The sequence below is a fragment of the Penicillium brevicompactum genome, assembly GCF_028827555.1.
Source record: "Penicillium brevicompactum strain IBT 35665 chromosome Unknown utg000002l_segment0_segment0, whole genome shotgun sequence".
Taxonomy (NCBI): domain Eukaryota; kingdom Fungi; phylum Ascomycota; class Eurotiomycetes; order Eurotiales; family Aspergillaceae; genus Penicillium; species Penicillium brevicompactum.
Window position 1 is genome coordinate 2,582,532 of NW_026623205.1, and position 13,658 is coordinate 2,596,189.

Here is a 13,658-nt window from a genome sequence, read left to right on the forward strand (position 1 = left end):
CATTTTGGTTTGTTTTGGGGCCGGGCCAGTCCAACGTGGGGCTCCATCGGCCCCGAGCCCCTTCCGTAATTGGTGGCGCCAGGCGCGGGGGGCGGGCCTGCCGCTTTTCCCACCAGCCAACCCTGGCACGTCAACGCACCTTTTCCCCACCTCCACAAAGCTCCAGGGCTCCAGGGTTCTTGGATTGCCCACTTCCTCTCTATGCAATAGTTGGTATGCAACGCCTGTTATTCCTTTTCCTGGTTGATATTTCTTCTTTGTATCATCCAGTCTCCGAATGTTTCCGCCGATCACGTCACAGGGTCGGGTGACGTGTCATGCACGATGCAAGATTGTGCTGAGATAAACCGTGATCCAGAGATCTGTGCGCAGGCACACCGCCCTGCAGAAGAGCTCACCCCGTCGAGGACAAAAGGTGCGTCAGTGAATGCTGAGCCTCTCTTCAACGCTTTCCTGCGCTCTCAAAGACACAGAAAGCCCGAGATGGCGATTACTCCTGCCCTTGGCCGTGTTGCTTCCTTATTTCCTCATATCGAGAAGGATTGGTGGAAGAAAGCTTACAATGAATTGTATCTATACACAGACGGCGACTGTGTCGAGGTTCCCGTAATCACTGAGGCCGAATGCACCAAGCTGCTTGAAATCCCTAGCGTGCAACAGCTGTTACAGACCAAAGGGTCTCCGGTCGAAGTACTGGATCTATGCTGTGGTCAAGGACGACATAGTATCCACCTTGCCAAACGCTTCCCGGACTTGAAAGTTCTTGGAGTCGACCAAAGCACATACCTTCTAGGCCTTGCAAAGCATCGAGCCCTGGCAGAAAATGCACAAAACAATACCAATTTTCGAGAAGGGGATCTTCGTCAAATACCTACAGCGAACGGTGTGTTTGATTTGGTCATACTGCTTGGAAATTCTTTCGGGCATTGTGGTGATGACGGGGACTTACAGTCCCTTCGCGAAGTCTTTCGAGTACTAAAAACAGGCGGCATATTTGTCATTGACTGTGTGGATGGATCATGGATTCGGTCAAACTTCAGCAAAAGTGGATGGGAATGGCTTGAGGGAGAAAAAAAGCTTCTTGCCTGTCGGGAACGTGAGCTCTCCCCAGATCAGACTCAGCTCGCCAGCCGGGAGATTGTGATTGACCTCGATGGTCCTTCCATCCAGCAAGACCTTTTCTATTCCGTAAGGCTTTACGATCTCGAGGAAATGGAAGGCCTTCTTCAAAATTCCGGACTACGAGTTCGAACGGAGGATGGAATGCAGCTCATTACTCCGCAGCGAGACGGTACAGTGGACATGGGCATGATGGAGCGCAGACAGTTTGTTGTTGCACAGAAGTCCATTGATGATCCGCCCCCAAAGACCATCGACCATGATGCCAGAGTTTACGTGCATCCAAGTCTGGAGCTAGGGGTAGATGAACACAAAGGAAAATTAATCAAGGTTTCTTCCTTTGTGCCAGCCGGTACCAAGATTCTTGCGGACACACCATATGGCGTGGTCCCATCTTTAGATCCATCACAGCCCGATTCCACACTTTGCAGCAACCTCGGATGTAATCGGCTGTTGTCCAGTGGCACGGAAAGTGTACGCTGCAGCGAGAAGTGCATTCGGGATGTCGCTTGGTGTAACGATCATTGTCGAGTTGCAGACCAAGATCGACATGGGTTCGAATGCGATTGGTTGAAAAGCCAGGGAGAGAAAATCCGGGAAAAAGAAGGCCAATATGACTTTGCCATGCTTTGGCTAGTCGTGCGCCTGGTCGCTGGAAAACATCTGCAGATGCAGAATCCACACAATGCACCAAAGCCTTATGCCTGGGAAGTTTGGTTCAAGAGGGGGTGGGAGTCCATCGAGTCTCTCACCGGAAATCTGGGCAAGTGGCCGGAGACGAAGATGCAGCACTGGAAAAGGCAGGTGGAAGAGTATTTGAGCCATATCAACCGGTTAACTGCCAGTGTCGATGAGCTTGTTGGTCTCATCTGCAGGGAAGAATCCAACTCATTTGGATTATACCCAAGGAAAACTGGATCACTTGAAAATCGAGGGACCGATTATGGGATGGGTGTGTATCCGAGAGCCTCACTGGTCAATCACTCTTGCGATCCAAACGTAAGTCAATCCCTCGTCAAATTATGAGATATCCCCGTATTAAGACATCACAGCTCTACTGGGGACCAGATAGCCAAGGTAACTTGGTTCTGACTACTTCCCGAGATCTGACCGCAGGAGAGGAGTGTTTTATCTGTTACCTTGATATAAGTGAGTATGGTGATCCCACTAAGCGAGAAAGGGTTCTGCGAGAAGGCTTTCACTTTTCTTGTGCATGCGAGATATGTGTTTTGGAGCAGGCAAATGCACTATGAATGCGTACCTATCTTTGAAGTACATTTGTTTCTACTGTCTGTAGGCCCCGATCGACTTCGGCGAGGAATTTCGGGAGCGTGGCCCCTAGGCCCCGAAGAGCCTCTGACTCAGAGCTGTTAGATCTAGACTCTAACAGGACCCCTGGACCTTATTCAAGCATAGCGCCAAAAACTAGGTACCGTTTTTTCGCGCTAAATGATAATAAACACAGTGTCTAAGAACACGAAATTTCATTCTTCTCCAATTAGACTACTAACCTATCGGCTCCTAGCAGATGACGGTAGATTTTGCACTTTTGAGATTGTAAACAGATCAACCCTCTCCGACCAGGTCGGATTGTCCGAATGTCTCTCCATGCTCGGTCTCAACTACCGCCTGAGGTGATTGAGGTTATTGCTCATAATGTTGCGTTTGAGCATCCACCGACTCTTTGGAATCTTGCAAGATGCAGTCGGACCTACTATGCCTGTTGTCGCATGTCTATTGAATCGATGCTCTACCACGATGTATCATTATCAATACCCTACCTTGATGCAAAGCACATTGAAAATGAAGTCAGTATTCTCGCGAAGAAACTGGAAATCACAAAGAGCCATCGATATGTCCGACGGCTTTTGATTATTGGAAAATGCTCAGGTCACGACGAGTGCCCATCTCTTGAAAATCGCACATGGAGCCCGCCTCGAATGTCCGAATTGCGACGCGAGCAGCCCGCAAACAAATTCACAGCCCAATTTGATCACCTACTGGATGGTCCACCGTGTGGCAAAGAGCCATTTTGGAGTAAATAATTTCCAAATCCGCCCTTCGATATAGACAACGAAGCGATGTGGTCGCCACTTGTCAATCTCATCAAGCAACTACCTGCGCTGAACGACTTAGTATGGCGCGAACATGAGAAATTACCACTTCCTATCTTGAACACACTTCACCGAGATATTCCGCGGTGCCGCCTTCATCTCGAAAGCTTGTGGTTACGCAGCGATTTCTTTCCTGACACGTACACCCGCGAACTGGAAATTCTTGGATCCCCCTCACTGTACTCTGTGAAGATACAAGCACCTTTGGGGACAGGAAGGAAGGTCTCCAGCTTGCTTTATGACTCATGGATTTCTGCTGGCTTGTTCCCTGCCGAGAGGCAACGCGAAAGCGTTTCAATTTTGCTAAGATCAGCACCGAACCTGAAGAAAGTTCGCCTTGAAGGGTGGAGCGAGATGTTCAAACTTCCCTTGTCGCAGCAAGGTAATGTTCCTTTACGCCTAGCTTCGCTAAAAAGCTTCGATGCCTTTCTATATGGAGAACAGATCAACCACGGGGTTGTGAATGGATTGAGCCATTATATTGATTTTTCTTCACTGCGGGATCTCAAGCTCTCGCGGGCTCATTCGACTGAGCTGCTTGGCATGGTGCATCTTTCGTTTCCGGAACTAGAAACGCTTTCATTGAATCTTCAAAAAGAATCGCAGAGTCTTGATATGGCTGACTTTTATGCAACTGCGACTCGGTTCCTAAAAAGCCTACCACCATTGATTGAGATTGAATTGATCAGGTGGCACTCACTTGTTTCTATTGAGTCCGTTCTCAAACACCATGGCTCGCATTTACGAAAGCTCAAGATTATTGACCCTTTGCTTTTGCAAACCTTCAACAAGCAGGACATTGACTTAATAGGCCAAAATTGTCCACATCTTCAAGATTTGGCGATCACAATCAATCGAACGCAAGGCGACTCCAGAGAGGTCTCTTTGTACAAATCATTGGGATCGATCAAGAATCTCAAATACATCAAGCTCAACTTTGAGCCCTTTCCAGCCATTCAATCATCCGGTCTACCATCTCGCGAAGAAGTGATCAGCTCGAAGAATCTACTTAGTTTTCTGGGCCACGATCTGCCTGCGGAGTCATTTTTTGATGAATTTGACAATCAATACTACCCTCACTACCTCGGGTATCCTTTCAAAATTCGAAATGGGCACATGCGAAGGCTGATAATTGATTCCATCATCGATGAAACACTTTCATCTGCCATATTCCAACGAATTTGCTCAGCGAAGGCTCCAGGATGTCCACTTCTAGAAGGCCTCACGATCAAGATAAATCGTATAGGTGCACAAGAGATGCACTGGATGGTGAGCGATATTGACGGATCCTGGCGTGTTCAGCGCAAGTTGAGAGACTTTGGCTGTGAGAGGTTGTCAATTGAGCAGTCGAAACTCTGGGAAAAGTATCCCCATTTCAAACTGTGGAGTGAGAGGAGGAAAGATTTTCACTTGGATGAAGGTCTGTCAGTGATTTTCAATGAACTTTTCCCTGGAGCAAAGCCAAAAAAACAACCGCGGAAGGTTTCAAAGAAGTTGGCAAGTAAGAGAGCAAAGGAAAAGCAGGAGCTTCCCGTGACCTGGTGGCGTCATGTACATAGCTTCCCTCTTGCTGCTGATGAGGCTGGCCAAATATGACAACCTAGGAACTCGCTCGAGGTTGGTCAATAAAGATAACACTGATTTTTGCTGTTCAGCCAGCGACCTTCAAGTAATGAAGCTGCATCTTTGCATTCTCCTTGTCTCCATTGAAGCATGCCAACTATAAAGTACCAGGTCATATTTTCCATTTGCCTACCCGACGACGTTCCAAGGTTGCCAGTCTGCCATTGATTTTGAATGAGGCCGACTTCTAAACACTCATGCCAACGACACAGCTCTGATCCTGAGATATTTAGACAATGAAATTTGAGCTCATTTTGTACTCGATTTGGAAAGAGACTAGTGTCCTGGTGCCTAATTTGGGGGGATTAAGCAAACATCCCCCTACTGGTGGGATTGATAGGCCGTTGTTATAAACAAAGAAATGTGGATGCTGCTTCTTGGCAATAAAAGAAAGACACCGAGTGTTGTGTTCATATCTACTTTGAATGAGTGAATTTGAAGTCTCGGCCTCTCAAATAAATGGCGTAGGTTTTATAAACAAAGAAATGTGGATTCTTTCACCTGACAGTCCAGGAAAGTACGGTCTGCTGAGTGGTATCTTAATGACTGCTTTGAACAAGAAGATATCAAGTTTCAGCTGACAATAAATGCTAGAGTTTTGCCATAGACAAAGAAGGATTGATTATGTTGCCACGATATGATACTGAGTAGGATGTTGTCATTTTCTTTGTACTACTAGATTATACAGTCTAGATTACTCGGGCAAATCAGATCAATGACGACCCATTATACTCTAGGGCTATATACCCTTGACTCTCAGGTAGCACTCTATGGGGTTTGATGGGTGTTTCCAATGTTTGGGCAATAATGTCGCCTTTGACAGCACGTGTGAAGTTTTTAAACTGGTTTTATACAGACTCAGGTTTCTTCTGTTTTAGGTTCTGAAGTATCCATATATAGAAATCAACTGGTACAATTTCATGCACCACAGAACTTAGAAAGAACTGGATGACATCGCTTATCACGTCGTATCATAACCATGCCACACCGCTGGAAACTTCGACGCTGGCATAAAGTACCCATTATACCCGCAGGGGATGTTCCGGTGAAATCGGCTTCGAGTGCTATTGAATGTACGGGTAATGACAGGCACAAACTAAAAGACAACTGGCTTAGGGCAGTGAACTGCGTTTTTGCCGAAGGAGGGGGAGCTGAAAAAGTACGTTCAAAGTATTCTTTTGTTCTCTGACTCCGTGACCTCCAGGGACTCCAGGATATTGTGGTGCACTGAAATGACCTCGAAACTAAGCTCTAATCCACTCCTAGATGCTCGGGCCTGTGAGTGCTGTCCATATCTGGTAGGTTATTCAAGCCATTCGAGAACTTCATCTGTGGCTAAGATTTCGGATCTTCACTAGGGACAAAAGTGATGTTGCAGTTCATCGATCTTGGTACACTCCATGGGATAAGAGTCCTATCATCACTGCCAATGTGACCGGATCCAAATGTACGAGAAACTGTCACATTTACATTAATGGAACAGGCACAACTCGGAGCGGAGATCAGCCACAGTAATCCAAACAGACATATCTAATCTTGTGCCTTTCCCATTAATGTAAATATGACAGTTTCTCATTCAACCGGATCTGTAGACATCAACACCGATGACAAAGTTGAGGTCTCATCCCATGGATTGTAACGAACGAGGTTGATAAACTGCGCCACCATCCCCCGGGACTGGAGAGGTGACGGCCACTTGGGCAGCGATAGAACTGTAGGAAAAATCCTACTCTGTACTGGCGGAGATTCCAAGGTGAAGAAAACGATGGTTCCCAAAGGAAGGGTATCTAGGGCTATTTATACCACAACAGAGCGCGGCAACAATGAACTTCGAACCTGACTAAGTAGCGATTTGCTTCCAAGGTTCCGAGGTTCCAGGGTTAACAAAGCCAGGGTTTGTAGTTCGGCTAACGCAAGTGACTCGACCAAACAGGCAATTCCGAGGTCGCTGCTCAGGTTTAGTACTCCCTTGATGGTCGAAGTGGTGTGCCTAAAAGCTCAATCGAAGGTGGCATTATCCAGATAACCATGTACAAGCAATTGCCCCGGGTTACACCTTGCGAATGAATGTTAAAAGAGCCCTGGAGAGGGATGTTCCGATATCGAACAGATCGCTGTATTTCTATGGAAAACAATAATTTTGGACAAAATTGAGCTGACTGTTCGCAGTTGCCCCAGCCATGATAAACAACATCTCTCATAAATCATTGTAACTCTCAGCGCGCCTTTCAAATACTACCTACACACAACCCAAACACCCATCTTAATGCATCTAAGAGCTAGGCAGCGTAACCTGTGCGACACCGTCGGCAACCTTTTCAACCGCCTCGTCGCCCTTGCCCTCAGTAGTAGCAGCGACCTTCTCGGCACCACCCTTAGCGGTGGCCTCGACACCGCCGGCTTCAGCACCAGCACCAGCACGGCCCTTCTCCTTCTTCTCCTTCTTCTTGGCCTTAGCAGCGGCCTTCTTGGCAGCCAGCTTGGCGGCCTCTTCCTCCTTCTTCTTACGATCGGCCTGGGATCCACCGAACAACTCACGCCACTCATCGGCCTTCTTGGGGTCAATGCGAGTGAACAGGTAAGCGGCCTTGCCGATCTTGTGACCACCCTTCAGGGTAGTGGGCTTCCAGCCATCCTTGAGGGCATCGCCGTGGGGAATGAAGGCGGTGGGGGCGTTGAGCTGCTCCAGAATTGACTTGGAGCTTGCGGGCATGTATGGCGTGAAAACTGCGGACAGCAGGTGAATCAGGTTCAGAACGGTACCGACGACAGCGGCGGCGCGCTCGGGCTCCTCGGCGATGAGCTTGTTGTCCAGGCGGTTGGACTGAATCAGGCCGTTTCCGGCTTCGGCGATACGCATGGCAGTCATGACACCGGCACGCAAGTGAGCGCCTTCCATTTCCTCGTTGTACTGGCGCAGGTGGCTGGTGACCTCCTCCAGGAAGGGGTTGAAAGACTCGGGGACTGAGAACTCGGGGATGACAGAGCCGTATGAGGCAGCGACAAGCTTGATGACTCGGTTGACGAGGTTACCGTACTTCGCGAGCAGCTCGCCGTTGTTGGCCTCGACGAAAGGCAGCCACTCAAACTGGGTGTCACTGGTCTCGGGACGGTTCTTCAGCAGGTAGTAACGCCAGACATCAGCCGAAACGCCGGTTTCCTTGGCGTTTGTACCGAAGACACCGATTCCACGCGACTTGCTGAACTTTCCGCCTTCGTAGTTGAGGTACTCGGTTGTGCTCAGGTGGTGCAGCATGGTCCACTTGTCCTGGGTTCCAATCTGGGTTGAGGGGAAGATAACACTGTGGAATGGAACGTTGTCCTTGCCCATGAACTGCCAGAGCTGGACTTCCTCCGGGTTGCGCCACCACTGCTCCCACTCATCGGTGTAGTTTGCTGTGATGGAGGGGTATCCGATACAGGCATCGAACCACACGTAGAGCACCTTGTTCTCGAATCCTTCCAGAGGAACGGGAACGCCCCACTTGAGGTCACGAGTGATACCACGACCCTTCAAACCCTCCTTCAACCAAGACTCGGTAATGACGCGAGAGTTCTTGGGCCATTGTCCCTTCTCAATAGCAGGGTGGACCCACTTTTCCAGTTGCGGTTGGAGCTTATCGAGCAACAGGTGAATGTGCTTGGTCTCGCGGGGTATCGGCGCGGCGCCATCGAGTTTGCAGCGGGGATTGATAAGGTTCAATGGATCCAGAAGAAGGCCGCACTTGTCACACTGGTCTCCACGGGCATCGTCGTAGTGGCAGTGGGGGCACTCGCCCTCAACGTAGCGATCGGCCAAGAAAGAGCCGTGCTTCTCGCAGAAGGGCTGCTCCGAGGTGCGTTCGCCGAGGTATCCGTTCTCGTGCAAACGTTTGAAGATTGACTGCGAGATCTCGGTGTGCTTTTCCGTAGGTGTGCGACCGAAGTGGTCGAACCCAATGTTGAACCATTCGTACACTTCTTGGTGAATCTTGTTGTACTTGGCGCAAAGGTCCTGGGGCGACAGCTTCTCCTCCAGCGCCTTAGTCTCGGTAGCTGTTCCGTATTCGTCGGTTCCGCAAATATACAATGTTGGGCGGCCACAAGCCTTGTGGTATCTGTACTTTGTTAGCTTTGCGCATTCCCAGGTGGGGTTGAGTCATACCTCGAAAAGACGTCGGCACTCAGCACTGAGCCCACAACGTTGCCCAGGTGAGGGACATTGTTCACATATGGCAACGCGCTAGTAATTAGAATGTTGCGCTCGCCCTTTTGGGGCAAGATAGGATTCGACATTTTGGTGGTTGGGAAGCTGGAGGGGCAGAGGCGGGAAAATAGAAAAGAGTGGACATCTCGTGACCCCGCCGGGAAAAAAAGTGGTTATCGGCTTTATCAGTTTGACCTTCAACAATTCACCACAAGTCACAATGGAGAACCTCTTGGACAGTCTTCTGGATTTGGAAGAGCAATTCTATAACGAGGGTTTCGAGCTTGGCACCAAAGATGGTGCAGAAACCGGATATACCGAAGGAAGCGTCTTTGCAGTCGAGAAGGGCTTCGAGAAATTCGTCGAGATGGGAAGGCTGTATGGCAGAGCCTTAGTTTGGGCACAGCGACTTGACTCCAAGTCAAACGATACTCCTGTGCAATCTGATTCCGGAGATCTCTCTCTCGACCCATCTATCTGCCAGAGTATGCCTAGTCTCCCGCCTCACAGCACGCGCCTCGTCAGGAACCTTCACACCCTTCTTGAGCTTGTCGACCCGGCTACACTTGACATGAGCAATACTGAAGAGGCTGTCAATGATGTGGATGAGCGTCTCAAGGGCGCTGCCACGAAGGCGAAGCTCATTCAGCGCGCAATGGGCGAACGTGAGGACTCCAACGCCCAAGCCGAACCTAAAGATATGACCCCGTCCGGTGATGGCAGCGGCAGCATTGAGGACATAAGCTCTCTCAATATACGTCACTGAGGTTTTGTTCAAGCCTTGTTCAAAGTTCAATGTCGCACGCGACATCTCACTCTCGCTTTCTACGGAGGTCCCCGAATTGTGGTCAGGTCCACTACAGCCAAATACGCGTCAAGCCCTGATCGCGTCTCAAATTGCGGATCTTTTATTGGTGATAGCACCCGACAACATCACAATAAGCCGAGCTTGCAGACACTCATTCTGCGCTCAGTTATCTGGCGCCTTGTCTGTATCCTCCGGAAATCAGGCGACCCCACGATACATCTATCTTGATCGGCACCGCTCTTGAGACTACGCCGGAGAGTTTGGTACTACCGAGTCATCGCACTCACCGGGCACGATACCACGGAAAACTTTCCATCAAGCCGAAGATATGAAACTATGGTGGCATGGTTCTAAGGCTCCAATTGCGCCTTAAACCTGCAATCTGCAGACCTTGCAACAATCTTCTGTCCTACCATGGGTTAAAAGATCGTTCAGTGTTACGGCTTGATGTCAAAATATATCATATATTTCTTTTAGTTCATAAAGACATATCATCAATTCAAATTGCCCTTGATCATTTTAATTCGTCCAAATGCAATATTTCAAAGCTCGAGGCTGCGCTCTGCCATGGCCATGGCACCCTCGCGCGTCTTGTGACCACCAATGAAGCCACTGGCGTGCGCAAAGACAGCACCCTCGGGGATCTTGCTCTGACCATTCTTCTCAGCCTCCGCAGCCATGACACCATCAAGGTCCTGGTCGCGGACACCGCGCCAAGACTCAGGCAAAGGCTTACGGGACTGGAAGCTGCTCTCGTTAACAGACACACACTGGATGCGCCACTTGGCATCAGCATTAGCGTTCTCGGGGTAGAGAACGTAGTAGACCTGGGCGGCGGGATCGATCTCCTTGCTTCCGGAGGCCTCGGCCTCGAAGTTGTAGAGGTGCTCCTTCCAGGGGACACCACCTTGGGGCAGGACCATGATACGGCCTGAGGGGTGGACATCCTTGCGCGACGCGTAGGCGGAGCCAACGGTCGTGCGGGCGGGCATCCAGGATGTGCAGGCGTGGTGCATTTTGCGAGCGAAAGCATTTCCGATCAGGGTGCTGGCGCGTCCGAAGAGGCTGTCTTCGTCTTGGGGCTCACCAGGTGGGCTGGTGGGGTCGGGGTTGTTCATGTCGCCGACCATGGAGGCGAGAGTGATGCCACCATTCTTGAAGCGCTTCTCGATACCGGCAGCGGAGATGGCGGCTTGGTCGTAGGCAGAGATTCCGTTGTCGTTCGCGTCAATGGCCTCGATGAAATCGGTGTAGAGCTTCTCGTAGAGGAGATCGACGTCGGCGTGTTCAATGGGAAGGGAGAGCTTTTGCGCAATGATCGCCTTGCCGAAGTGCATGTAGACGAGACCAGCAGAGGAAAGCTTGGTCTCGCGCTGGGGGAAGGTGGTTGCGAAGGTACGCTGGTGGTGATCATAGCGGTTGATGGCGGCGTCGTACACACCACCGACATCCACGACAGTGTGGCATTTCTCGAGCTCGGCCGGGTCGCGAGTACGGATGAGGGGGGAGGAGGCGTAGGTGGGGAGCAGGCGGAGGAGGTAGACTGCCAGAGCCTCGTCGGCGTGGAAGTGGCCGCTGAGCTGGTCAGCAGGGAAGCAGAAATTTTGGCAACGGAGCTTACTTGTGAGTCCCAATCAAGGGGGAGGAGGTCTTGAGCTTCTTTGCGACGTTTTCGGCCATTTTGAAAAATCTGGACATACAAGATTCCAAGGTTGAAGATCAAAAAGTCGAATCTCAAGCTTTGGATTCAATCGTATTAATTGCTGCGCTCTGGCTGGCTGAGCTGCTTATCGGCATCGCCATATCGGGAAACTAGGGCTCCCTATGAAGGGCCTCTCTTCGCACGTGATATGCTTTTAACAGTCCAGGATTAATTCGTCAACATCTATGGATTTTGTAATCAAAGCAATCCTCGAAATCAGGGATAGACTAGTTTTGGCTGTCAAAATGAGGGGTCATCACAGCACTCGCTGTCTGATTGCTGCAAACTTCCCTAAAGAAAAGAAAACTTAGGAAATCAATGTAACAAATCTAGCTTTGGTCCCAGTCCTTCATTTCAAAAGATGTCATCTGCTTCAGAGGACGCGAAAGCTTCAGCCAAAGTTCGTTTTCCGGATCATCATCTTCGATATCCAAGTAGCCGGTGTCCGCGCTATCATTGTAGATTCCACTACATTGTTCTTCGATCTTCTGGGCGGTTTCGAATGACAGCCACATGTGTCTTTCCACGACTGCGGGGTCAACCGGCAAACCGCCATAGGTACCAGGAGAGTTCCACTCGTCTCTGGGAGGCTGCCCCCGAGGAACAACCATATCACAAAAATGGATCGAAGATTGCGCAAAAGCATCTCTAGGCTCCAAACCAGGCTGTAACTGACTTCCACTGTGCTCTCGTAGCTCAGTGCTTGCTGGACTTGTTGCAAATTAGAGTGAATCACGGATGCCGCGAATGGCTGCTCTACGATGCCAAGGAGACGTCACATCGGACGGGACTGTTTCTCCCTTTATTGCCGCGAGACATTGACCGAGATCGTATTCGGGTTCTTTCTTGCTCGTGTGGAATGGTAGGTCCGTCGCGGAGATGACCGAGCTTTGCCCCGCATCTTGAGTAGCCATGAGGACAAGGAGCACAGGTGAGGCTGCTAATCAATTGAAAAAAGTGTTATTGGAAAGATGAAAGAGGAGAAAATGCGGATTCTTGAGAAACAGGGATGAGTTATGCGCGGGATTTTATACTCATAGGCGTGGTTGGCTGTAAAATTTGCACTTGAAGCCCAATCAATATAAGACTCTCTTATTCATCAGATTACATTTTCTGTAGTAGTTTCATCCAAACAAACGGCACGGGCTTTTTTGGCCCCCAGTGCATACCCATACCCTGCACATTGTCCAGAGTACGCCACACGCACTACGTACTATACAATTAGCGGCTTCTAGATGAGGAACAAAAAAGCAAGAACATACAACAGTGAGGATTCGCTGGTGGTCACCCACCCAACTACTAACTCACCGGCGTGTGGCTTAAGTACGGCTGAGCGGACGGGAAGCCCTGTTCTCCACACCCTGTGGTCGTATGTGCTATACAAATCAAGTAGACAAACCATGTAGACAATATCATGTTTCCATAAGAGCAAAGAGACAAATGGATGTGTGGTCAATGGTTTGTGGGTGTCGCCTGTGAGAAATAGGTGAGCGCCGCTTTACGGTCACGAGACCGGGGGTGAGAAGGGTGAGCGCGTTATAGACAGGGTGAGAAGCCAGGTGAGAAATCACCTAAGTCGCGCGGCTGCTGTACTAAGCCTTCCAACTGAGCTACAATTGATATGATTGGACATTTGCTACCTAATAAAACGGCTAGTCTCTTAGTATCTGCATATAGCCCCTAAAGGCACATTATATATACTTTCTTTAACGTTTTGGGAAAAGATATTCCCCTACAGCTAAGGTGTACACTATATAGAAGCAAAGGCATGGAAGAAATTGTGCAATTTCAATGGCCGAAGTAATATCCATTCATTAAAGGAGTCTTGTATCACTGGTCCTTCATCAAACAGGCCAAATCGCTCAGCAAGAAAGCAAGGACATAGAGGAGACAGAGCTGATCATAGAAGATTATGACCGTGGTTCTAGTCGTTGTGCCCTTTGCCGGGGAGATTGTCGGCGAGGCTCTGGCGCTAGCTTAGATTGTAAACCAAAATGCATTAACACGTTGCTGTTCTTCTCCTGAGGATCTCTGGCGACAATGATTATAGGGGAAGGATATCGCAGCAGCGCTACTCTTTGACGGAGAACTGGTGGGTCTTCTCTC

At 49.6% G+C, this 13,658-nt stretch overlaps 6 protein-coding genes across 6 annotated transcripts; 3 read left to right on the plus strand and 3 right to left on the minus strand.

Moving 5' to 3' along the window:
* Positions 1-324: 324 nt before the first annotated feature.
* Positions 325-2,372, plus strand: N7506_003647 (uncharacterized protein; the record flags this gene model as incomplete). Its single annotated transcript, XM_056952942.1, has 3 exons — positions 325-883; positions 986-2,118; positions 2,172-2,372. The coding sequence occupies 3 exons, from the start codon at positions 325-327 to the stop codon at positions 2,370-2,372; spliced, it is 1,893 nt and encodes a 630-aa protein (XP_056814634.1).
* An 828-nt stretch (positions 2,373-3,200) lies between these two features.
* N7506_003648 (uncharacterized protein) lies at positions 3,201-4,829 on the plus strand (the record flags this gene model as incomplete). Its single annotated transcript, XM_056952943.1, has 1 exon — positions 3,201-4,829. The coding sequence occupies one exon, from the start codon at positions 3,201-3,203 to the stop codon at positions 4,827-4,829; it is 1,629 nt and encodes a 542-aa protein (XP_056814635.1).
* A 2,299-nt stretch (positions 4,830-7,128) lies between these two features.
* On the minus strand, positions 7,129-9,131 carry N7506_003649 (methionine--tRNA ligase MES1; the record flags this gene model as incomplete). Its single annotated transcript, XM_056952944.1, has 2 exons — positions 7,129-8,953; positions 9,001-9,131. 2 exons carry the CDS (start codon positions 9,129-9,131, stop codon positions 7,129-7,131), a joined length of 1,956 nt encoding a protein of 651 aa, XP_056814636.1.
* Positions 9,132-9,262: 131 nt separating this feature from the next.
* On the plus strand, positions 9,263-9,808 carry N7506_003650 (Essential protein Yae1 N-terminal; the record flags this gene model as incomplete). The annotated part of the gene is made up of 1 exon (XM_056952945.1): positions 9,263-9,808. One exon carries the CDS (start codon positions 9,263-9,265, stop codon positions 9,806-9,808), a length of 546 nt encoding a protein of 181 aa, XP_056814637.1.
* Positions 9,809-10,392: 584 nt separating this feature from the next.
* Positions 10,393-11,548, minus strand: N7506_003651 (MYG1 family protein; the record flags this gene model as incomplete). The annotated part of the gene is made up of 2 exons (XM_056952946.1): positions 10,393-11,425; positions 11,472-11,548. The coding sequence occupies 2 exons, from the start codon at positions 11,546-11,548 to the stop codon at positions 10,393-10,395; spliced, it is 1,110 nt and encodes a 369-aa protein (XP_056814638.1).
* A 333-nt stretch (positions 11,549-11,881) lies between these two features.
* Positions 11,882-12,466, minus strand: N7506_003652 (uncharacterized protein; the record flags this gene model as incomplete). The annotated part of the gene is made up of 2 exons (XM_056952947.1): positions 11,882-12,258; positions 12,313-12,466. 2 exons carry the CDS (start codon positions 12,464-12,466, stop codon positions 11,882-11,884), a joined length of 531 nt encoding a protein of 176 aa, XP_056814639.1.
* Positions 12,467-13,658: the final 1,192 nt, after the last annotated feature.